This window comes from Somniosus microcephalus, chromosome 2 (assembly GCF_052327205.1).
Source record: "Somniosus microcephalus isolate GS21.2 chromosome 2, FLI_Smic_1.0, whole genome shotgun sequence".
NCBI classification, from domain to species: Eukaryota; Metazoa; Chordata; class Chondrichthyes; order Squaliformes; family Somniosidae; genus Somniosus; species Somniosus microcephalus.
In genome coordinates this window covers 159,258,605-159,281,279 of record NC_140988.1, presented here as the reverse complement: position 1 = coordinate 159,281,279, position 22,675 = coordinate 159,258,605, and the positions used below count along the sequence as shown (strand labels likewise).

General features: G+C 47.1%; 1 protein-coding gene across 1 annotated transcript in view; it reads left to right on the top strand.

The window, feature by feature from the left end:
* col25a1 (collagen type XXV alpha 1 chain) overlaps window positions 1-22,675 on the top strand; it is a 256,959-nt gene that overhangs the window by 116,782 nt on the left and 117,502 nt on the right. The window contains exons 14-15 of the mRNA XM_085965125.1: window positions 18,429-18,491; window positions 21,473-21,541. Of these exons, the coding sequence (XP_085821251.1) occupies window positions 18,429-18,491; window positions 21,473-21,541 (132 nt within the window). The remainder of the gene's footprint in view (window positions 1-18,428; window positions 18,492-21,472; window positions 21,542-22,675) is intronic.

Below are 22,675 nucleotides of genomic sequence, written 5' to 3'. Positions count from 1 at the left end.
ATTATGTTTGTAAATGTACCAAAGTAGAGGTTTGCCACATACCATTTCAGCGAGAATGATTTGCTCCTATCCATCAGAGCTGTGTAATAAATGAGGGATACTGTTTGGGTGGAGGAGGGGTCAGCATGTGATTGGTTTAACAGCACAATTTCTTATTCAACAGGCAGCTTTTGCCTTTGGGGCTGGAATACATTTGCAGAGCCTTTCTCCAGCAGACTAAATGGGTTGGGTGGAGTCCATGATTGAGAACATTGTACACGGGCTGTGGAAGGAGGGGTTTGATGGGCCAAGTGGCCTTCTCTCATTCAAGGAAATCAGTTTCTGATAGCTTAATACTCCAATATTATCAATAATTGCAATTGTTTCTCAGTAGGGTGAACTCATTATTGGCAGTAAAATAGGGTATTACAATGGAAAATATTGTAAATGTGGGAAAACTCATATCAGTTGGAAGCACTAAGTACAGGAGTACCCTGTCGTACTATAACTACAACAGAGAGTTGATTAACTTGTATTACTAAATATTAATGACAGTGAAGGCAAGGAATATAATGTAAACCATATAATTCTTGTGCCCAGAAAGACTTTGTGGTCATCAAAGTGAAGGGTGACGGAGCTGGGTTTAGCATACTGTTTCTCCTTTGTGCCTAACATCAGCAGCAAGCACTCTCCAGTCAAGTGCAACACACTCGTGAAGACCCAGTAAATCCCTGACCTCAGTAGGAAAACATGCAAAGTACTTATTGGAAACTTATGAAGTAGCCACCTATACCAACCCAGTGGGGACCAGATAACAGGGGCCTTCACATGATTTTATTATGTTTAGGGTGCATAGTTTTACAGTTGGGATGCCTCATTACTTATGAAAAATGAGTGAAGAATACACTTGTGTGTTCTGTGTAGTGTTTGTTGGGTATATGGGTTTTCAAACTGAGCCATATTGCCAGAAAATCATATTTGTTTCACTTCATGCCCAAATACAGCTTGTGCCGTTCAGAGCTCCCACTTTAACATGACATATGGTCCGACTATCAGAAAAACACACCACATCGGTGCCACTGTGACATGCCAGTTATTTGACAGTTTGCATCAATATAAATTGGATTTGGCTTCACGTTGATGCAAAGTGCTCAGTATGGGTTGGATTTTCCTCCTCTAATCGTGCCTGCAATTGGGCAGGAATAGTGGTGCAAATGGTGGGAAAATGGGGCAGTGGGACCTACTACCACCTCCTTGCCCTGAACTTGGTTTCCACCCTCCAGCCCTTCTGGGACCGCTGGCAGTCACCTCTTCCCTGCCCTATTGCCATCTTCTGACATTACAGCGTTGCCTTTTTGTTTACAATAGTCTACCCTTCTAAAACATTTGTTTCCACTGAGCTTACTGCCAGGTATAATTTTCACAGGGAGCAAATCAAGATACCAAAATGTGAAGTACTTTTTGTAATAACAATATTTATGAACAGTTTCAATGATGTAAGATTGCGTCTTTGGAATTGTACAGAAAAAACAAATACTTTCCTCTGTTCGCTAATGAAAAAAAAATCAGCATTAGTATAAAGCAGGAGACTGATGGCAAACTCCACGACTGCTGCAACTTTGCGTTCCTTAATTTGCTCCTTGAGGAATTTCCATCTTGCAAGATTTTTATATAGGATAATAATGCCCCTTTAATAAAGCAATCAGTTCATTTTATGTCCCAGTAACTAAGGACAGCAACTGACTGCTGTGTTACTGCAAATGTTGGACTAGACATATTTTTTGACCATTTAAGTCCAGTCTATTTAAATCAACACTTAGCATAATCGCATTGCGTCTTTCACTGTCTGATGCTGGATGCTCTTTACATTTTTCAAATATGCATCCATTTTCAATTCTGTAAGACCTTCAAAAGATTTGTTTCCATTTCAGAACTAAGAATTGTAAAGTAAAATTGGACAAATATGAAACCTGTGGAAGTGTTTTATTTTCTTTTTTAACTTGCAATATTCCCTAAATTGTTTTCTAATACTTGCCCCCTGAATTTCTTCAGACTTTCTGCCACTGCACCGCAGTAACTTCACCAGAAATACTGTGGAAGCCCCGTTTATACCCGTAGTTATGGCAAAGATACAGCGGCACACCACCTGAAGAAATTCAAGGCCTATATTTATTGTTCACCATAGAACCGCTGGCAGTCACCTCTTCCCTGCCCTATTGCCATCTTCTGACATTACAGCGTTGCCTTTTTGTTTACAATTGTAAAGTCTGTGGGTTATATGGTGAATTAATACACAGACTACAAGAGTAACTTTAACAGGACTTTACTATTCGAAGGTCAGGGCGAATCTGCCCAATAAATCCTTACACAGCACTTATATACCGGTGTGGTCACCACCGGTATTACAGTATACAGTAGCCAAGATAAAGTAGTGCAACCCTTAAAATAGTTCTCTTAAAGGTGGAACGTTACATACACTACAATCCTCCCTTTTTAGGTTAACAATATATACATATTCCCATTAATATAACATCTTAACATATATACAACTTCATGTGAAACAGTTCGCAGATTCAGTCTCTCTGGAGGCTTCCGGACTCTGTCCGGATAACGCCTCGGTGGTGTAGTCGTTTTCGGTGGTGTAGTAGGTTCTTCTGGCAAGGTCGATTCGGCTTGAAGGACCGTTTCAGGTTCATCGGATTCCAGTATTACCGGATCGGAGGTAGATGCTCTGGGTATCTCTGCTTCAACATTAGACGTATAGAGTTGTGGAGTAGGTTGGGCCTTTGTGGATGATTCTATGATCTGGTCAACATGGCGCCTTATTATGCTTTCACCAATGTCCACGGTATACATCAACGGTCCTAGCCTTTTTCCAATAGTTCCTGGCTGCCATTTCTCGGTACGGTAGTCCCGGGCCAAAACTTGTTGACCTATCTGAAAGGATCTAGTTGGCCTTTCATTCATGCCTTGAAATTGCTGGTTCTCTACGTCCCTTCTGACGTTTGGCTTAATCAAATCCAGCCGGCATCTTATTCTTCTATTGAAAAAATCATGGCGGGAGTTTGGTTTGTGACCGCATGTGTTGCATTCCTGTACGCCAACAAGAAGTTATCTACCTTATGTTGTAGATTTATGTCTTCATTACCCATGGCCTTTATGGCCTTCTTGAAGGTCTGGACAAACCTTTCAGCCAATCCATTGGTGGCGGGATGGTATGGGGCGGACGTATAGTGCTTGACCCCATTGCTTTTTAAGAACTTCCTGAATTCTTCGGACACAAATTGCGGTCCATTATCAGAACAGATCTGTTCCGGCAGCCCATTCCTGGCAAATATGGTCCTTAATACTGTGATGGTTTTTTCCATGGTGGTGGAGGACATTTTTATTACCTCCGGCCACTTGGAGTGTGCATCCACCGCGATTAAAAACATTGAGTCCATAAATGGACCAGCAAAGTCGATATGTACCCTTTGCCATGGAGATGAGGGCCACTCCCATGGATGCAGAGGAGCTTGTGGTGGCGCGTTTTGGACCTTCTGGCATCCTAGACAGCTCTTGGTTATTTCTTCGATGTCTCCATCAATATCTGGCCACCACACAAACGCTCTGGCTAGGTTCTTCATTTTCACTCCACCCAGATGCCCCTTGTGAAGCTCCTTTAGTACTTTCTGCTGGAGTTTGGGTGGAATCACCACTCTAGATCCACACATCAAGGTTCCTCGGCACACTGACAGCTGTTCTCTTCTGTGCGAAAATGCTGGCAGCATTGGTTCGCCATGTACTGGCCATCCCTCCACCGTTAAATCGTAGACTCGTGAGAGAGTCGTGTCATTTCTTGTTTCCTTTTCGATCATGGAATTTGTTACTGGTAGACATTCCATTATGGTTGAGTGGAACATCTCCACTGGGTCCACTGTAGTCGCCTCTTCTTCCACTGGCAACGGTAGGCGCGATAACCCATCAGCATTTCCATGCTGTTTGGACCTTTTGTATTCGATGTCATATTGGTGTGCCCTAGTAGAACGGACCACCTCTGTAGCCTTTGTGCTGTCATAGTGGAAACGGCCTTGTTAGGGTTGAATATGGACACCAACGGCTGGTGGTCTGTCAGCAATGTAAACTTCTTGCCCTGCAGGTAATGATTGAATTTCTTTACTCCCCACACAAGGCTGAGAGCCTCCCTATCTATCTGAGCATAATTTCGCTCAGCGGAGGTCAATGATCGGGACGCAAATGCGACTGGCCTTTCCGAGCCATTTGGTAACTTGTGTGAGAGTACAGCTCCAATACCATAAGGGGAAGCATCACAAGCTAGACGAAGAGGTAGCATTGGGTTGAAGTGAGCCAACACTTCCTCAGAGGTAATCAACGCCTTGCTTCTGCGAAAGGCCTTCTTACAGTCCTCGCTCCACTTCCATGGTACTTCTTTCCACAACAGAGCATTCAGCGGACGCAGCACCGTGGATAGATTTGGCAGAAACTTATGGTAATAATTAATCAACCCCAGAAACGACCTCAACTGTGATACATTTTCCAGAGCGGGGGCCTTCACGACCGCTTCGATCTTGTCAGGTGGCTTGTGCAGCCCCTCTTGGTCAATGACATGACCGCAGTACGAGATCCGTTTCTGGAAGAACTCACATTTCTGGCGATTAACTCGAAGGCCATATTCCTTCAACCTGGTGAGCACCAGTTTCAAATTTGTGAGGTGTTCCTCCTCGTCTTCTCCCGTAATCAGGATATCGTCCAAGTAACACTGAGTGCTTGGAATACCCTGTAAGACCTGCTCCATGGCCCTCTGCCAAATTGCTGGAGCCGAAGCTACTCCAAAAACCAGTCTATTATATCGATACAAGCCTCTGTGCGTGTTGATTGTGAGATACTGGCGTGACTCTTCCTCGACCTCCATCTGTAAATATGCTTGTGCCAGGTCTATCTTGGTGAAGTGTTTCCCACCAGACAATGAAGCAAAGATATCCTCAATCCGCGGAAGCGGGTATTGTACCGTGTGAAGCACCGGATTAACTGTGATCTTGAAGTCTCCGCAGATGCGGACCTTCCCCGGTCCCCCTGGCTTGTTACTTGATGAAGACTTCATGACGGGAACAATGGGCGTGGCCCACTCACTCCAGTCCACCTTTGACAGTACCCCTGCATGTTCAAGCTCTTCCAGTTCTGCCTCCACAGCAGGTCGTATCGCGTAAGGTACCGATCTGGCTTTGAAAAATTTTGGGCTTGCATGTTCTGCAATCTTGATTTTTGCCTTAATTCCTCTCAGTGTTCCCAGTCCCTGCTGGAATACCTCTTTAGCCTTGTCCAATATTCTGGACAACTGTTCAGGTTTGACATCTTTCTTTCCGAAATCTACCGTCATTGTGTTTAGTGAGTGCCAGTCTATCTTTATTTTCCTGATCCACTCCCGTCCCAGAAGTGGTGGACCTCCCTCGGGTAGTACATATAAGTCCATTCCTTGGTGATCTTTGCCCTTGTGTCTCACCTTGACTATTATCTTTCCGATGGGGTATACTTTATGCCCCGTGTATGTCTGCAATACTATCTCCGTATCCCGTAGGGAAATCTGTTTGAATAACTTTTTGTAATCTTGTTTATTCATGACCGTCAACGCCGATCCGGTGTCCACTTCCATCTTCACTTGGACTTTTGCAATCTGCAGTGTGACCCAGATAGTTTGTCGGTCAGCTTCTTTACTCACATTGTGAATCCTCAGACTACCCAGTTCCTTGCTGTTGGGGTCTGAATCCGAATTCAGTTCATCTGGACTCTTCACAGTCACGTTATGTACCTTTCTGTACTTCTTCTGCGGTGACTTATTGTTGCTGGTCTTCTTTCCTGACCGGCATACATTAGCTATGTGACCAAGTTTGCCACATTTTCTACATTCCTGGTTTTTAAACCAGCATTGGTTCTGGTCGTGTGTTGTCTTCCCACAACGGTAACATTTCGTTGTACCCGAAGTCATTTGATCCACACTGAGTACCGCTGTCTTCAGCTGCATTTCCGCCGTGCCTCTCACTGCGGCTTCGTGCGATGCTGCAATAAGGACAGCCTTATCAAGTGTAAGATCGTTCTCTTCGAGCAGTCGCTTTTGTGTTCCTTCCTTCGACATCCCGCACACGAACTTGTCTCTCACTGCCTCTGTCAGATTTACCCCAAACTGACAGTATTTTGCTAGCCTACGCAGTTCAACCAGGTACTCCGCGTTGCTTTCCTCCTTTAGTTGCGTTCTCCCGTAAAATTTAGCTCGTTCCGCTAACATCAGCGGTGTGGGGTTCACATGATCCTTCAGGACAGCAACAATATTAGCGAAAGACTGATCCGCCGGTTTAGCTGGTGATAGAAGATGCTTCAATAACCCGTATGTCTTCGCACCCATTGAGTTTAGTAAGGTTAGAGCTTTATCATAATTTGCTATCTTATTGACCTTACAATATATCTCGATGCGTTCTACATACGTGGTCCAATCTTCCACATCAGAATCGAATTCGTTGATGTTGCCACGCTTAGGCATCTTCACAATCTTCCTGAGAAACAACAACGAAATTTTTCTTTAACTTTTTTTTTCCAAAAATGGCGGTTTCCCGCGCTTGTCTTCTTCCCCGCCCACTTTCAAAATGGCGGTTTCCCGCTCCTGTCTTCTTCTCCGCCTACTGGCGGGAGGGGTAAGCTTTTCCCTCGGGCGACGACCGCTGGCTTTCGGGGTTCGCAGCCTGCGCGCCGGCTTCAGTGCGTTCTTTGTTCCCTTTTCTCGGCAGGGCAACCGGCGCTGGGGACAACCCATTGACGGCGAACAGTTCCAGCCGCTGGCTGAATCTCCTCGGTCTCCCTCGCTCGGCTCTGTCTCTCCCGCTCGCTCGGGCTCTGTCTCTCCCTCAGCGGCTTCCAATCGCGCCTCCCAGCCCTCTCGCAGTCCGGTCCTTTCCTCCCCCGGCTGCGGCTGAGTTCTCCACGGTTTCTGATTTTTATTTCTTCCCGCGCCTTACGATCCCGGTCGCAGCGCCTCGCGGCCTCGGTAGCTGCCCGGCCTTTCGCCGGTCGCGGTCGAGCTGTCTCACGACGCTGTTGCGTCTCCCAGCCCACTTGTAGCCCGGTCTCTCACACCGGCTGCGTTCCCGCTGGTAGCCCGGTCTCTCACACCGGCTGCATTCCCGCTTGCACCGCGGCTTCCGTGCCCCACACTGCCCCAGTCTCAGCGCCTCTGGGCCCGACTTCTGTCCGGCTCCTTTCCCCCCCGACCGTGGTCGAGTTCACCGCCCTTCCTCCGTTCTTTTTTTTAATTTTCCCCCCTACTCACAGTCAACGTGGCCGACTTGCTTCTCGTGGCTGATCGGCTCACTCACCACCGTGGCAGAAGGGACGATCACTGCCTGTTGCTGATGGCAGGCTTCGTGTCTGAATTCTTCCTTCTTCCTTGCTCTGCAGACTCGAGTCTTCTCTCAGCAGAATGACGAGGGCGGGTGCCTCCTCTCGACGCTCGTTAACTGCTTCGGATGTATCGCTGCCGCAGGGTAAGATCGAACTCGTCGCCACTGTAAAGTCTGTGGGTTATATGGTGAATTAATACACAGACTACAAGAGTAACTTTAACAGGACTTTACTATTCGAAGGTCAGGGCGAATCTGCCCAATAAATCCTTACACAGCACTTATATACCGGTGTGGTCACCACTGGTATTACAGTATACAGTAGCCAAGATAAAGTAGTGCAACCCTTAAAATAGTTCTCTTAAAGGTGGACCGTTACATACACTACAACAATAGTCTACCCTTCTAAAACATTTGTTTCCACTGAGCTTACTGCCAGGTATAATTTTCACAGGGAGCAAATCAAGATACCAAAATGATTCTCAAAAGATTGATGTGTGAAATGAAGAAGAAACTTTGACCGTAGTCTTTTATTGCCAGGAGCTATGTATTTTTGGTCCTCCTCATTCTATCTGCAGTTGATAATTTGCCATAGTAACTCATCCAAAAGCGATAGTGCAACTTTAAATCACACAGATTTTTTCCATTTAATTCTGCTGTGCTCAACAGAGTTTGCTGTATTTAAGTCTGTGAGCAGCTCTGTTGTGCATTTCTTCCCCTTGTGACTGCACATACATACTGAGATCACAGCTGTGCTGTTTCTCCAACAAAGACAACCAAAGATTTAGAACTGTTGTTGGAAGGCACTTTAATACGAGACCTGTGCAGGTACTGGCTTCCCGAAGCACAGGCCTCATGCAGCCAGCTGCAAACCAAATATGAAACTGCCAAGTCTTGCTCACTGCCAGCAAGACAAGTTTTTAGCGGTGGTTTGAATATAGATCTGATGAACTCTTCAATCTGTTTTGTAGGGAACTTCCCATACACAAAGGGAGAGCTAGGTGCTGAGGCACTGCAAAGAGTGGGCCCAGCAGGTGTGTAATATATATATGTGCCATTCCAAAAACACTGGTATGCTGGGTTCTTGATAGTCAGCCCTCTCCCACCTCTTTATCTCCTTTTTTTAGAAATTCCAGTATAAGAGTCACTGAGGGTAATTTTGACTTTGGGTGATGGTGTAAAACAGGCAATATCGATTCAGCAACCTGTTACACCTCCCTCCCGATTTTCATTTCTATTGATTTCAATGGTAATGAAAATCGGGAGAGATGTATCACAGGTTCCCGCCACTAAGCCAGATTTTAAACGTTGAGGAAAGGCCAATATCCTGCCACCAAGATTCAACACCTGGGACTAAACCAGTCAATTGGCCAGTAATGTTAATTCAATTCTGACCTTACTATGAGACCAGCGTCTCCCAATGCAGGAACTCTTATGGCAGCAGTGGGAATTCTCTCTCCTGTGCATGGACTATTTCCTTTAATGGAGCTAATCAGCACATTCATTGTCATCAAAGAATTGTAGGTGCTAGTTATTGTTGTGGTAGATTTCATTGGCCCAAAATGCAAATGCCGTGGGCCAGGTGCAAGACCAGGTCCTGTTCCTGCACCTGTGGATATTGAATCACCCGGGTGCAGCGAGTAGAGGAAAACTTGGAGCGGAGGAGCTCAGGCCTGTTTTGAGGCCTGCTCGACTTTCTCTCCAGACAGGGGGATATTAGCCTCAGTTTCTGCTCCTGATCATTATCCAGTAATCACTGCTGGAAATGTGAGGTGTGGATGCTGGGTGCTCCCCATGAACGAACAGCCTCACACGTGGAGATTGGCATATCAGAGGGCGGCCATGCCACAGCATGAGGTGAGGTCCTCTGAAGGAGGCAGGGGGAGACTATTGGAAACTAAAAAGGAAACCTTATCTTTCTACAGGCAAAAATTATTTCATTAATTTATCACCAGAAAGATTATCCTCGGGTATATCAGTCCATTCTTTTTAATGGTAAACTTTCCACCACATACAGGTATATATATATAAAAGGCACTAAGTTAAAAAGGCAACATAAGTTGCAGAATTGCTTGTAAGAATCTGTCGCTATTCCATTTTGTAGACTTGGAGTCAGTACTGTTTGCCCATCAGAATTGTGCCCTCTGCTCTTTTGGTTTTTCTCCCTCTCCCCTCCAATGAATGTAGCTGCTAGGACATCAGATGCTAGGCTTTAGGAGAGCTAGATTTTGTTTGAATTGCATTGCCCTACCATGCGACTTAACTCTACACAGTGTCTGCAAAAAGATAAGATTTGAGGCTGAAAATCTGCAGCCGTTCTGAGATAGCCCAAACATACGTCTTGTGGGACTGTGGTGGATGGGTTGCGAATTAAGCCACAACTTAGATACTCTGGATCCCAGCCTTACTCAACAGTTTCCACAAGGCCTTATTACTTATTAGGAGTGGAGCTGCCACCCACTCCAAGCAAAGTCAAGGACCACGATGGGGTGTGGCCAGGAGAGGGGACTCCCATCCGGGAGTTTCCTCATCGCAGGGCCAGTAGGATATCGGTGGGCCAGTACACCAAGTGAAAGTGGACAAACTGGCCTGCTGGATGCCAGATGTAGGACCCATATTCCCTGTAAAAATATTTCTTGGGTGGGGGGGAGCCCAGACCAGGCGCTATCTACTCTTTAGCAAGTGGCGAGGGGGCCCACGCCATTCATGTAAGTTAAAATGACCTCCCCCTGGCTCTGCAAACTTTGGCAGTGTCATCACCAGCGGGCAGATCCTAGCACATACACCAGGATCAAATGTGCGAGGATTTTTGGACCCATTGTTTGTAGACAAGACCCAATAGCAGATGATCCTGTCAGTGCATAATGGGCAGTTCTACGATCCCCCACAAAACTAAAACAAATGTTTCCAGCTGGCTTTAGTCCCATCAGGGCAGTGCAAGTGAGTCATTAATTACAACATGTATTTATACACCAAATATAAAACACAGCATGCAGGTGGAGAGCTGATTGCCCATACATGTGCTCATTAGTATACTATTTTCTACATTAACTAACAGCATAAATCCACCAGAGGCTAATCATGAGAACTGGAATATCATAACAAAGCTGCAAACTGACTTCACACCTTTGATGTGCATGAGTGTCAATGCATGTGTTTGTGTGTGTGTGCATGTAGCATGAGTGCAATGGTGTGTGCCCTGGTAAAAAGCCAAGTTTGCTGGTCAGTGTGAGGGGGGTGGCTATCACCTAGAGACAAACAGCACCACCTTCTGGTGTTGTGGTTGCATTTTCTACTCGGTTTGTTTTCCAGCCTTACAATGCTGGCTGGGGATGTCAGTCTGACATGCTGCTGTACTTGGAGATTTAAAACCTCAACAAAATTCTTCCAAAAGATCACCTGACTGTCCAGTTAATGCGCTATTAGAGAGTGGGTCAGTTACATAGAATCATTCATCACATCAATATCATTTTATTTATTCCTAACCTTCTGATCTGGAATGCACTGCCTGAAGGGGTGGTGGAAGCAGATTCAATAATAACTTTCAAAAAGGAATTGGATAAATACTTGAAGGGAAAAAACTGTACGGAGCTATGGGGAAAGAGCAGTGGAGTGGAACTCAATTGGATTGCTCTTTCAGAGAGTCGGCACAGGCACGGTGGGCCGAATGACCTCCTTCTGTGCGGTATCATTCTATGATTTTTGGTATTTTATTCTTTAATGGTGTCAATGATTTCTTTGGATTATTAGTGCCGCTCCCAATTCAAATGTCAGGAATCTAGGTATCACTATTGTTGCTCCCGATCAAGTATTAGGAGGCTTGGGATTGTTGGTGTCCCTCCTGATCAAATGTTAGAAGTCTTCAGATTGTTAGAGCCACTCCCAGTTAAGTGAGAGGAAACCTTCTGGAATATAGTGCCGGTGCCAATTGAGGAAGCGAAGACTCTGGATTGTTAATGCTACCCCTGATCGAGAGACAGCATCGACTCCCCTTAAATGAGGGGTATTGATGTGTATGGTTGCTGACAGCTCAAATTTAGAGATCGATGTGCTTATACAATCCCTATGGCAGTGTAGCTGTCTTTGTTTTAGTTTATCTGATTGTTGTAAGCAAGTATAATTTGTCTTTTTTTATTATTTCTACTGAATAGATAGAAAAATGAATAGCTCGCACTAGATAACATTCTGAAAAATACTGCTGCTGAAATCATTGAGAATCGTGCTGCACTTTTATTATTGTGGAAAAACAAAGCTGAAGGGTCAAGATCTATAGTGCAAGAAACCAGCAAGATTGAAAAGAGTAACGGAAAAGACAAGATTAATCAGGAAGCATTGGTTTGGTGATAGACACCAACCTTGAGTTTTAAAACATGACACCAACCTTGAGTTTTAAAACATGAAGATTTTAAGAGGAGGGGTGACAGAGAGATAAAAATTCCAGTTTGGGACTAGGAGAAAGCATGACTTGGAGTAGGAGACTGTAATGTGTCTTCACCCAGTTTTTTCTTAACTTTTAAATTGTGCATCTGTGTGCAAAAATAACCTCACATCCCTATCAATAAATTACCTCATTAAAGTGACCACCTTCTTGACAGGAAAGGTAAATAAATAATGTGTTAAAAATTTTGAGGGTTAAGAAACAATTGCAGCTCAGTTTTAGTTACAGAGTGGGCATTCACACCACTTTCTAGCTGTGATTGAATAATGTAATTATATTTCCTTGTGCTATGTTATGCATATTTTCAATTTAAGATAGATGTCATTATCTCAACATCTCATATGTATCTCAAATTACATTTTTTTTTATAAGCACCATTTGTGTGTCAGTAGGCCTCCCCTTAGTTGAAAGGTTACTGTCATCCTGAGAGAGCATGAAAGGGCTGGGGTTTGACGTACTGCCATTGATTTCTCCATTGGCTGGTATCTAACCAGCTGTTGTTGCTTTTTTTATTATTAGTACGAGCTGTTGGGGATATTGTATGAAGACTTTGGAAAAATAAGAGAGGCCATCGGGGTGTTTTCATTTACAGCTTAGTTTATACATCTGGGATCAACAAAGAAAAAGTCTATTTGAAGATAAATCCAAAATGTGCTTTGAAAGATCTGATCTATGTGCCGTCTCTAGATTTGCCATAGTCATACAATGGTATCAACAGAGCAATGCACCAAGTCTGGAAGAGCAAACACGGGAACCGATGTTTAACACAAGGGGGGAGAAATTGGGTGCCTTCGCGTCTCCTGTTAGCGCCTCGGGGGGGGGGGGGACACCAACGAGGTGCTACCAACTTTGCGACCGGGCACGGCGCTAGTACCGACGCCCGCGAGATTAGCTGGAGGTTTGCAGCGGCAATAACCACTAGTGCCACGCTCTCCTATGCCGGAGATCATGATGTCATCCGGGTGCGCAGCGCCCCGGCTCAGAAATTCACTCTCACCCCCTGCCTGAGTGCCTGCATTTAGCAGCGACAGGTACAGGAGGCGGTTTGCAGTCGGATGAATGCTGGATGAGTGCTATATAAAGGGGTCAACTTACGGGGGTAGGTTTTCTGTCGGCAAACAATGCTGCCTTGTCAGTTTGACACAAGCAAACAGGCATTTTTACCCATCTGACTGTTTTCAACTTGAAGGAGTATTCTGGCTGAGAAAAATTTATCGCATTCATTTGGGTTAAATTTGATAGTGCAACATTTCCATCACTTAATGGGGGCTGTATTGGTACAAGACCTCGCCCTCCAGCTTCACCATCAGAGGCAGCGGAGGCAGAGAGAAAGATTGGAAAATGTGGTCAGAGGAAGGAGGGCCAACCGGGCTCTCAACAGGAGGTCTTACCCTCCCAGGGTATTCCGGGAGCAGTTCTCCTACATTCATCTCTCAGAGGAGCAGTGCCTTAGAAGGCTCCGCTTCAGCAAGGAGGTGGTCACAGAGCTCTGCCACCTCCTGCAGCCCGAGCTCCAGCCTCAGCCCAGGACCAGGACATCTCTCTCAGTGGCAGTGAAGGTCACAGTCGTTCTCAATTTCTACGCCAGCGGCTCCTTCCAGGCTTCAACAGGGAATATTGCAAACATTTCGCAGTTCACCGTCCATTGCTACATCCGGGAGGTGACAGGCGCTCTCTACAGAAGGAGAAGGGAGTACTGTACATCTCATCCTCCATGACCAGAGACAAACAGGATGAACACTCATGTGGCTTTGCAAGGATAGCGGGCTTCCCCATGGTTCAGGGCGCAATTGACTGCACCCACGTGGCATTGCGGGCACCTCATCACAATGCAGAGGTGTTCTGTAACCACAAAGGCTACCACTTTCTGAACGTTCAGTTGGTGTGTGACCACAGACAGCTCATCCTTGCCGTCAATGCCCGCTATCCTGGCAGCAATCACGATGCATTCATCCTGCAACAGACTGGTGTCCCAGCGCTGTTCCAACCACCACATGAAGCTCGCGGCTGGCTGCACAGAGACAAGGGTTATCCACTCACCACCTGGCTGATGACACCCCTGATGTGCCTCAATAAATCCGAGACTCGATGTTAGCGAAACAAAACAAGGCTTTTATTGACTTAGAAGGTAACACACAGAGGAGAATGTATCTTCCATCCAGAGGTCTGCCGTACTGGATGTGCTGCAGGCTGGGCCAGCTTACATAGGAGCCAGGTATGGGCGGAGCCCTACACACAGTACAATACAATGGAAATGAAACTGAAACCAACCACAGTCACAGGCAGAGAAATACTGATGCGTGATGAATGGAATATTTCATCACAACCCCTCCACAACCCCAACACTCCTGCTCAGCAACCATACCATGAAAGCCATAGCACCACCAGGAACCTGATCGAACAGACTAGCGGTGTGCTAAAGCAACGGTTCCGCTGCCTTGACCGCTCTGGAGGAGCTCTGCAGTACTTCCCTGATCGAGTCTCCCTTTTCATCGTTGTGTGCTGCATGCTGCACAACTTGACCATTCTGAGGGCCCAGCCATTGCCACCAGGGATTTCAGGTCCACCTCAGGAGGAGGAGGAGAAGGATGAAGAGGAGGAGGAGGATGAAGAGGAGGAGGAGCAGCAGAAACGTAGGAGGGAGCAACTCAATCTTGCTTCTGCAAGGGCCCTTCGTGAACTCCTCATTACACAGCGTTCCAATAAATGAGATAGCACATGGCATTTGCGCAGAACAACCACATCATTACAGCCAGCTCGCAGCCCCATCACCGAGCAAGGGTCAAATGAGAAACATCACAATATGTGTAACGTCAAATTAACAATTTATTATCGAACACAACTCTCTCTTATGAAACACAACTATTCATAAAGAAACACAACAATATATCTACAAATACATCAATTAATCAACACACACTGCTCCCATTTGCTACTAAAGTGTGCTTTACTTCCCCTTCTTCAATGGGTTCCCTCCTCCCAACCCTACTGCTGCTTCATAATGTGGCCCCAGTGGCTGCAGCAAGGCTGGTGGAAGGCTGCTAAGTCTGGGAGCCAGAGACTGCAGATGGCCTTGCAGGACACCCTTGGCCAGCTCTAGGCCTGGAAGGCCCGGCTGCAGACTGTACCAACTCTACATGGGTGGCAGCAGTCTGGGATGGCTGGGTTACAGGTTGCAACAAGTGCAATGGCGGAGTGGCAGTGGTGGGAACAGGAATGCTCTCATCCTGAGAGAGGACAGCACCTTCCTGCTCGACTGACACACTGCCACTCCCCCGGGGCAGAACCTCAGCACCCGGAGCAATCTGCTGGAGCACAGATTGCTTGCCTGCTGCGGTGCCGTGAGATCCCTGGTGGACTGTGGGTGACCCAGCGACGATGGCAGCAGTCAGCACTTGCGTGGCATCGATCTGAGACTTCATGAGAGCAGTCTGAGACTGGATGCCAGCAACCACTGGCTCCATTACAGTACTAAGCCATTGTGTTGCTTCGGCCTGTGCTGCAATAGCTGCTGCCACCTCACCCATGACACATGGCATGAGGTCTGGGTCCCCACGGTCTCTCTGCGAGTTGACCATCTTTTGCAAACTGCCAAGGATGGGCTCGCTGGTGTGAGCAGAGATGAGAGCAATGCTGGAGTCAGACTCCTCCACGCTCCTAGCCAGTGCATCTGTGCTCTCGGGCACACTTGCCATTGCACCCATGAGCTCGATGTGCATGCCTATCACCCGTGTGGTCATCGCCTCCACATCGAGGTCCTCATCGGAGTCCTGTGCAGCAGAACTCATGCGCGAACTCACCCTCCCCGAGCTTCCCTTTCCCCATGGCGTTGCTGCAGCCCACTGAATACCGGAGCTTCACCCACATCAGACCCATGTACTAGGCTCCCCTCTAGCGACTGCGTGGCCCCATTATCGGACCTTCGGGAGACACAGTCAGTGAGGCTCTGGCTTGTTCTTCCTCCTCCTCTCCCGCGTCGCTGCCACTAGGAGGCTGAGGGACAGGCTGGTCATGTGGTGGCTGATTATCTGAGAGCATAAAGGCACAAGAGTGGGGTTAAGGTCAGGGGAGGGGGGCAGGAAGGGAGTAAGGAATGGAGACAGTATACTTAGATGGAAAGTGGGAAGGGCTTGTGGTGTGAGGGGGAAGTGGTATGAGATAAGAGGGGGAGGTGATGAACATATTGTTGTTGTCCCCAAGGGGATCGATGTCTCCGACAGCCACAGCGCCCACGACCTGGGCAGCAATGATGCGGTCCACTCACTCCTCCAGGTCTGTAAGGGGGTGCAAGTCCGCCTCCCCTCCCGTTCATACCTGCTCCCTCCTGTTGTGAGCAAGCTTGGCCTGCAAGAAAAAGGAAATTGTGTGAGTGAGTGTGCAGCTATGTGTTTGGCATATGTGCCTACCATAGTTGAATGGCTGTTAATGTAACCAAGACGTGAGTTGTTCATGTCACTTTTAGTAGATGGGCATAGTTGGTGGGTGAGTGTTGGGGATGTGGTGGTTTATACAGTGTGTGCACAGAGTGAGGTTGAGATGGTGGCATGTAGAGGTTTTTGAAGCATGTACTCACCCTGACCACCCGAGTGAGGTTGTTGAATTTCTTCCGGCACTGGGAGGGAGTTCTGGGGACCATACTTCTGGCCAAAACATGCTGGGCGACCTCCCTCCAGGCCTGTGGCAATGGCCTCCTGCCAATGACCGGGAAGAGCACTGTCCGTCGGTGCTCCATGGCCATGACCAGAGCCTCCAAGGCGTGGTCGCTGAACCGGCGCGGTCTCTGTCTGGGCGTCTGATCAGCCATCAGTGGCTTGAATGAAGTCTTGCAGCTCCTTGCAGGCCCAGTTCACAAGCAGCAATGATCAGGGTGAGGCTGTGCATGATTGAACCTCCCCTTTAAGAACTGGAAGGCGCCAGACTGACTGAGGACTCTCTAATTGACAGAGCCAGAATTTGATTAGCACTCTGAAGGTAGCGTCCCGCTCTGCGATGTTAGCGCCCTAAGAGAAGTGTGTAGCACTTGATTTAGCGCTCCACTTCCCTCTTGGGGCGCTAAAACTCAATTTTGCGTTCGCCAGCGCTAATTAGCACCACAAAATGGTCGATTATGTGGCGTTGCCACATTGGGGAAACACTGTGTGTATGTAGATAAACCTGTATAATCCCCTTTTAACTGCTGTATTCCCCTCCCCCCGCAAGACAGTTGCAAGCTGAGAGGAATAAGGCACGTTCAGACTTGCCTGCTGCTGATAGAAGGAAAACCAATCAGGTTCCAGCAGGTGACCAATCCGTGAGTCATCACAGGTTCGCGGGCTTCACGAATTCAGTACTGTATTGTGAGAGTTGGAGTAAAGACCTATTTCTTGTAGCTCGCTGTGTTGCCTATTTCTTTACGCGGGAGACCGTAGTCCCCCACAATACCAAATTTTGCCCCCAAGATTTCTTATGCACTGGGGAAATGTTTTCAGAATTGCAGCTACTTAAAAAGGAAAGAATTTTCCAATTGCTAAAATTATAACAACATGCAAATATATTTTAATCTGCTCTTCAGTCAAGTCGACAAATAAGTTTTTATTTTGCTAAGATGTTTCCTTTCATTTTGTCGAATTGGTCACTAAGAGATAAGTTAAAGTGTGCAAACATCATTGATAAGATTATTAGGCATGTGGAGTGTATGTTCTAGTTCATTTTTATTCATGGAACTAGTCAAACCACTAAAGTCATTGTTACCTAGATTGTCCAGACAGTACAATCAGGGCGGATTAACGCACAGGCCTATGGGGCCTATGCCCAGGGGACACAGCCAGATACAGGGACAGCGCCAGCATTGTCTAGTGTGATGCGGTGCTCAGGGGCGCGCTGGGTGCAGCGGGGAGTTGGTGGAAGCCTCTCTGGGTTTCACCTCAAATACAGAGGGTGCATCTCAGGGCGGGCGGCAGGTTTACTGCTGACTGAGAAAGCTGCACATTTACCAAATGTTGGGCTTGCTTCTGCCACCCACTGATTACTCTGTGCCAGGCTGAGCCCCGAATGCTGCAGGAGGCACCGCCTGACCTCCTCTCTGCTGCAGGCTCTGCTCCGTGGAGAACTGCACTACTTTTCACAACCAGACCACAAACCCGGAGCATGAGCGCAGCTCTTGGAGGCAGGGTGCTTATGCTCATGCTTGGGGAGTGTGCTTTCCACAGGACCCGAGGGGTGGGGGGGGGCCCAAATATTCTCAGTGCCCAGGGCCCCAGGAATTCTTAATCCAGCTCTGAGTACAATAAGAGAATGAAGTACACTTACTCAAGGCTCACGTCTTCTGCCTTAATGGACATTCTGGTGACTGCTACTTTTACACTCATTTTCTGCTGTGCACAACATTGCATCCGGCTTTATGGCTGTTTATGATTGACTGACATCATAGCACTTGAATCCGTTTGAAGTAGTTCTTTACAATGCAATCTTCTGATTTAAATCTTGTGCTGCATCCATTTATTGTTTATTACCTGCTTTACTGTAACCTTTAGCCTGTTAACCTTGAATGCTTAATTTAACTTTTAAACATTTTTTTCTTAGCAAGCTAAAGGTTCAAATCCATGTTGAGATTGAGTATATTATTAACTTTGATATTTGTATTTTAGGGTGAACCTGGCTTTTGGGGTCCTCAGGGAGAACCCGGGTTGCCTGGGTTACCAGGAACAAAGGTGAGATCAATGTAAAATAACAACAGAAAATGCTGGAAATACTCAGCAGGCCAGGCAGCATCCGTGGAGAGAGAAACAGAGTTAATGTTTCAGGTCTGGGACCCTTCATCAGAACTGGAAAAAGCTGGAGATGTAAACGATATTAAGCAGGTGCAGAGACGGTGGGGGGGCGGTTTGGGAGGGGAGGAAGGAATTGAAAGAACATCCTGTACTTTTGTAAGAGGCAGGAAAGATAAAATGTTGCAAATGGAAGTGGCAAAAATCATACAGCATGAAAAATGGGGGCAGGGATGGATTATTATCTGAAATTGTTGAACTCAATGTTAAGTCCGGCAGGCTGTAAAGTGCCTAATCGAAAGATGAGGTGCTGTTCCTCGAGATTACGTTGAGCTTCATTGGAACAGTGTAATAGGCCGAGGACGGAGAGGTCAGAGTGGGAGTGAAGCGGTGAATTAAAGTGACAGGCGACCGGAAGCTCAGGGGCACCCTTACGGACTGAATGGAGGTGTTCCGCAAAGTGGTTGCCCAATCTGTGTTTGGTCTCCCCAATGTAGAGGAGACCACATCGTGAGCAGCGAATACAGTATATTAAATTGCACGAAGTACAAGTAAATCGCTGTTTCACCTGGAAGGGGTGTTTGGGGCCCTGGACAGTGGGAAGGGAGGAGGTAAAAGGGCATGTGTTGCATCTCCTGCGCTTGCACGGGAAGGTGCCAGGTGAAGGAGAAGGGCTGTTAGGGGTGATTGAGGAGTGGACAAGGGTGTCGCGGAGGGAGTGGTCCCTTCGGAATGCTGAAAGGGGAGGTGAGGGAAAGATGTGTTTGGTGGTGGGATCACGTTGGAGGTGGCGAAAATGGCGGAGGATGATCCGTTGAATGTGGAGGCTGGTGGGGTGAAAGGTGAGGACAAGGGGAACCCTATCGTGGTTCTGGGAGGGAGGGGAAGGGGTGAGGGCAGAAGTGCGGGAGATAGAACGGACACGGTCAAGGGCTGTGTCAACCACAGTAGAGGGGAATCCTCGGTTGCGGAAAAAGGAAGACATGTCGGAAGCACTAGTATGGAAGGTGGCATCGTCAGAACAGACGCGGCGGAGACGGAGAAACTGGGAGAATGGAATAGAGTCGTTACAGGAAGCGGGGTGGGAGGAAGTGTAGTCCAGGTAGCTGTGGGAGTCGGTGGGCTTGTAGTGGATGTTTGTCGAAAGCCGATCGCCAGAAATGGAGATGGAGAAGTCAAGGAAAGGAAGGGAAGTGTCGGAGATGGACCATGTGAAGGTGAGGGAAGGGTGGAAATTGGAAGTAAGGTGAATGAACTTATCTAGTTCAGGGCGAGAGCAGGAAATGGCACCAATACAGTCATCGATGTACTGGAAAAAGAGGTGAGGGAGGGGACCTGAGTAGGACTGGAACAAAGAATGTTCCACATATCCCATGAACAGGCAGGCATAGCAACACCTTTAATTTGGAGGAAGTGAGTGGAGTCAAAGGAGAAGTTGTTCAATGTGAGAACAAGTTCAGCCAGGCGGAAGAGGGTGGTGGTGGATGGGGACTGGTTGGGCCTCTGTTCAAGGAAGAAGTGGAGCACCCGAAGGCCGTCCTGGTGGGGGATGGAGGTGTAGAGGGATTAGACGTCCATAGTTAAAAGGAGACGGTTGGGGCCAGGAAACTGGAAACTGTTAAAGTGACGGAGAGCGTCGGAAGAGTCGTGAATGTAGGTGGGAAGAGACTGGACAAGGGGAGAAAAAATAAAGTCGAGATAGGAAGAGATAAGTTCCGTGGGGCAAGAACAGGCTGAAACGATGGGTCTACCAGGGCAGTCCTGTTTGTGGATCTTGGGAAGGAGGTAGAAGCGGGCTGTGCGGGGTTGGGGGACTATGAGGTTGGCGGCCATGGAGGGAAGATCTCCAGAGGAGATGAGGTCAGTGACACACTTGGAAACAATGGCTTGATGTTTGCAAGTGGGGTCATGGTCCAGGCAGAGGTAGGAGGAGGTGTTGGAGAGTTGTCGTTCAGCTTCTGCACGGTAGAGGTCGGTTCGCCAAACAACAACAGCACCATCGTTATCAGCAGGTTTAATGATAATGTTAGGGTTGGATCAGAGAGAACGGAGTGCTGCAAGTTCAGAGGGAGGTAGGTTGGAGTGAGAGAGGGGAGCAGAGAAATGGAGACGGCCGATGTCACGGTGGCAGTTTGCAATGAAAAGATCTAGAGAGGGTAAGAGGCCAGAGGGAGAGGTCCAAGTAGAACGAGAATGTAGAAAGCGGGAGAAAGGATCAGCCGTGCGGGGGGAAGACTCCTGGCCAGAGAAGTGGCCACGGAGACGAAGGCGACAGAAGAAGAGCTCAGCATCGTGCCGAACTCGAAATTCATTCAGATGGGGGTGTAAGGGGATGAAGCTCAGGTCTTTGCTGAGGACTGATCATTCGGGGTCAGAGATCAATGTAATTGCGCACGAAAGCCCACAGTCTGAGGGTGCTGATGCTGATTATATGGAGACCCAACGCAAAATACTTGTGGCCTGTAATACAGAAAAGTTGCATTGAGCAATGGCGCCAAGTCTATTTCAGGGGAGAGAGGAAGGAAAGCTATTCATTTTAAGTTTAAAATAAGAATGTGTAAAGTTGCGCACAATACAAACTGATTTTGAAAATGAATTTCTTTGCATTTAAACAATCAAACAGGTCAGTCATGCACTACGTCTGAAATTGCCTGAGGTCTATGCTTGAGGTGCAGAAGTGTAACTCCTTTATGGACGAGATGTGTTAAAGAATTAGCCATCGGCCGCGCCGCCTCTGATTTGCCGCTATGCTCGCTGCGGCGTATTCTAATTGGAAATGCAGGAAAACATGGACTAAGTTACCAACGGCGAGATCGGCGCACTAGATGACGGAATTTACGGTGTACAATGCCGATCTCGCTGTTGCAGGGAAACCTGGGCCGACGTATCTGTAACGCTGTTTTGTTTTACGGTATTTTTAACAGGGAGAAAAAGGAGATGGAGGGCCACCAGGAAGAGGTGAAATGGGCCTGCTTGGACCTTCAGGCCCAAAGGTCAGCTGAGTCTTTTACCCGGGAGGTTTTTGTTGGTGTTCACATTGGTGGACGTGATGTTTAAAACTCTGACTTGTTCATTCGCACCACATCACATATTTCTGGGCCCAACCGTTAGCTCCACACAGGATATGTGCTGTATAGTTTCTGTTCAGTCTGGTGTAAGGGTTGACAGATCTTCATCCTCATCACCCGTTCCACTGTTAAACTGAAACAGGAGATCATTGGTGACTGAGGGTCTGTTTCTATGGACCAAAAAAAAACTCAGTTTGAACAATGCACTGCTGTCAGGCTGGAGCAACTTGTTTCCGATTGATTTTTCAGGTCTCCACAGTTGTTCTGTGCGAATTTCTTTCCATCACTATAGAACTTTTGTGGTTTCAATTCACGGGCAGCTCATCTAGTTTGTGTGTCCGCAAGGAGTAGGACTTACAGTTTAGAGATTAAACACAGAAGGAATCAGGTCAACTGGTCATTCACCCAAAGGAGTTGTCACCCATTTAGTTTGGGGGCAGGGTGTCCAGAAAGTTGTAACTTATAGACACCAAAAATCTGTTTTTTTTTAATGAGACCATTCTTGACTATTTACTCTGTGTCGGATCATGTGGAGGCATTAATTATTAAAGTTAAATTTTTCAATACATTTTCATAATGGGAAAAGCAAACCTCAGAACTAAGCTAATGATTTCATCCCCTGGCATGTTCCTTTCCTGTTTTGGACTTAGCAAAAGGTGTCATCCTATTCCCCAGTCTTGCTGTACTTTATGACCTGAATAACTGTCATCCACTTGAGCAGAAACAAGCAGGTAACCATAGTACCAGATGCTGAGTAACACAGTAACTGGATGGTGATGGCACTAATATGTTAAAACATCTTCTAAAGGGGAATTAACTCCGGTTGAGTCATCTGCAGAGGCATGGACACCAATGGCACATCACACAGGCTGAGTGCTAGGAGACTCCTTTCCAATAGCAAGAAGACCCACAGCAAGCTGCAGTACAGAATGAATTTAAATTTGTATTGCACCTTATCATGTCTTTCACAAGGGTCCCATTCTGCTTCACATAAAATAGCATTGTGCAGTAACTATGGTTGCGTACATCCCACAAATGCAAGTGAGGGTATACCACACG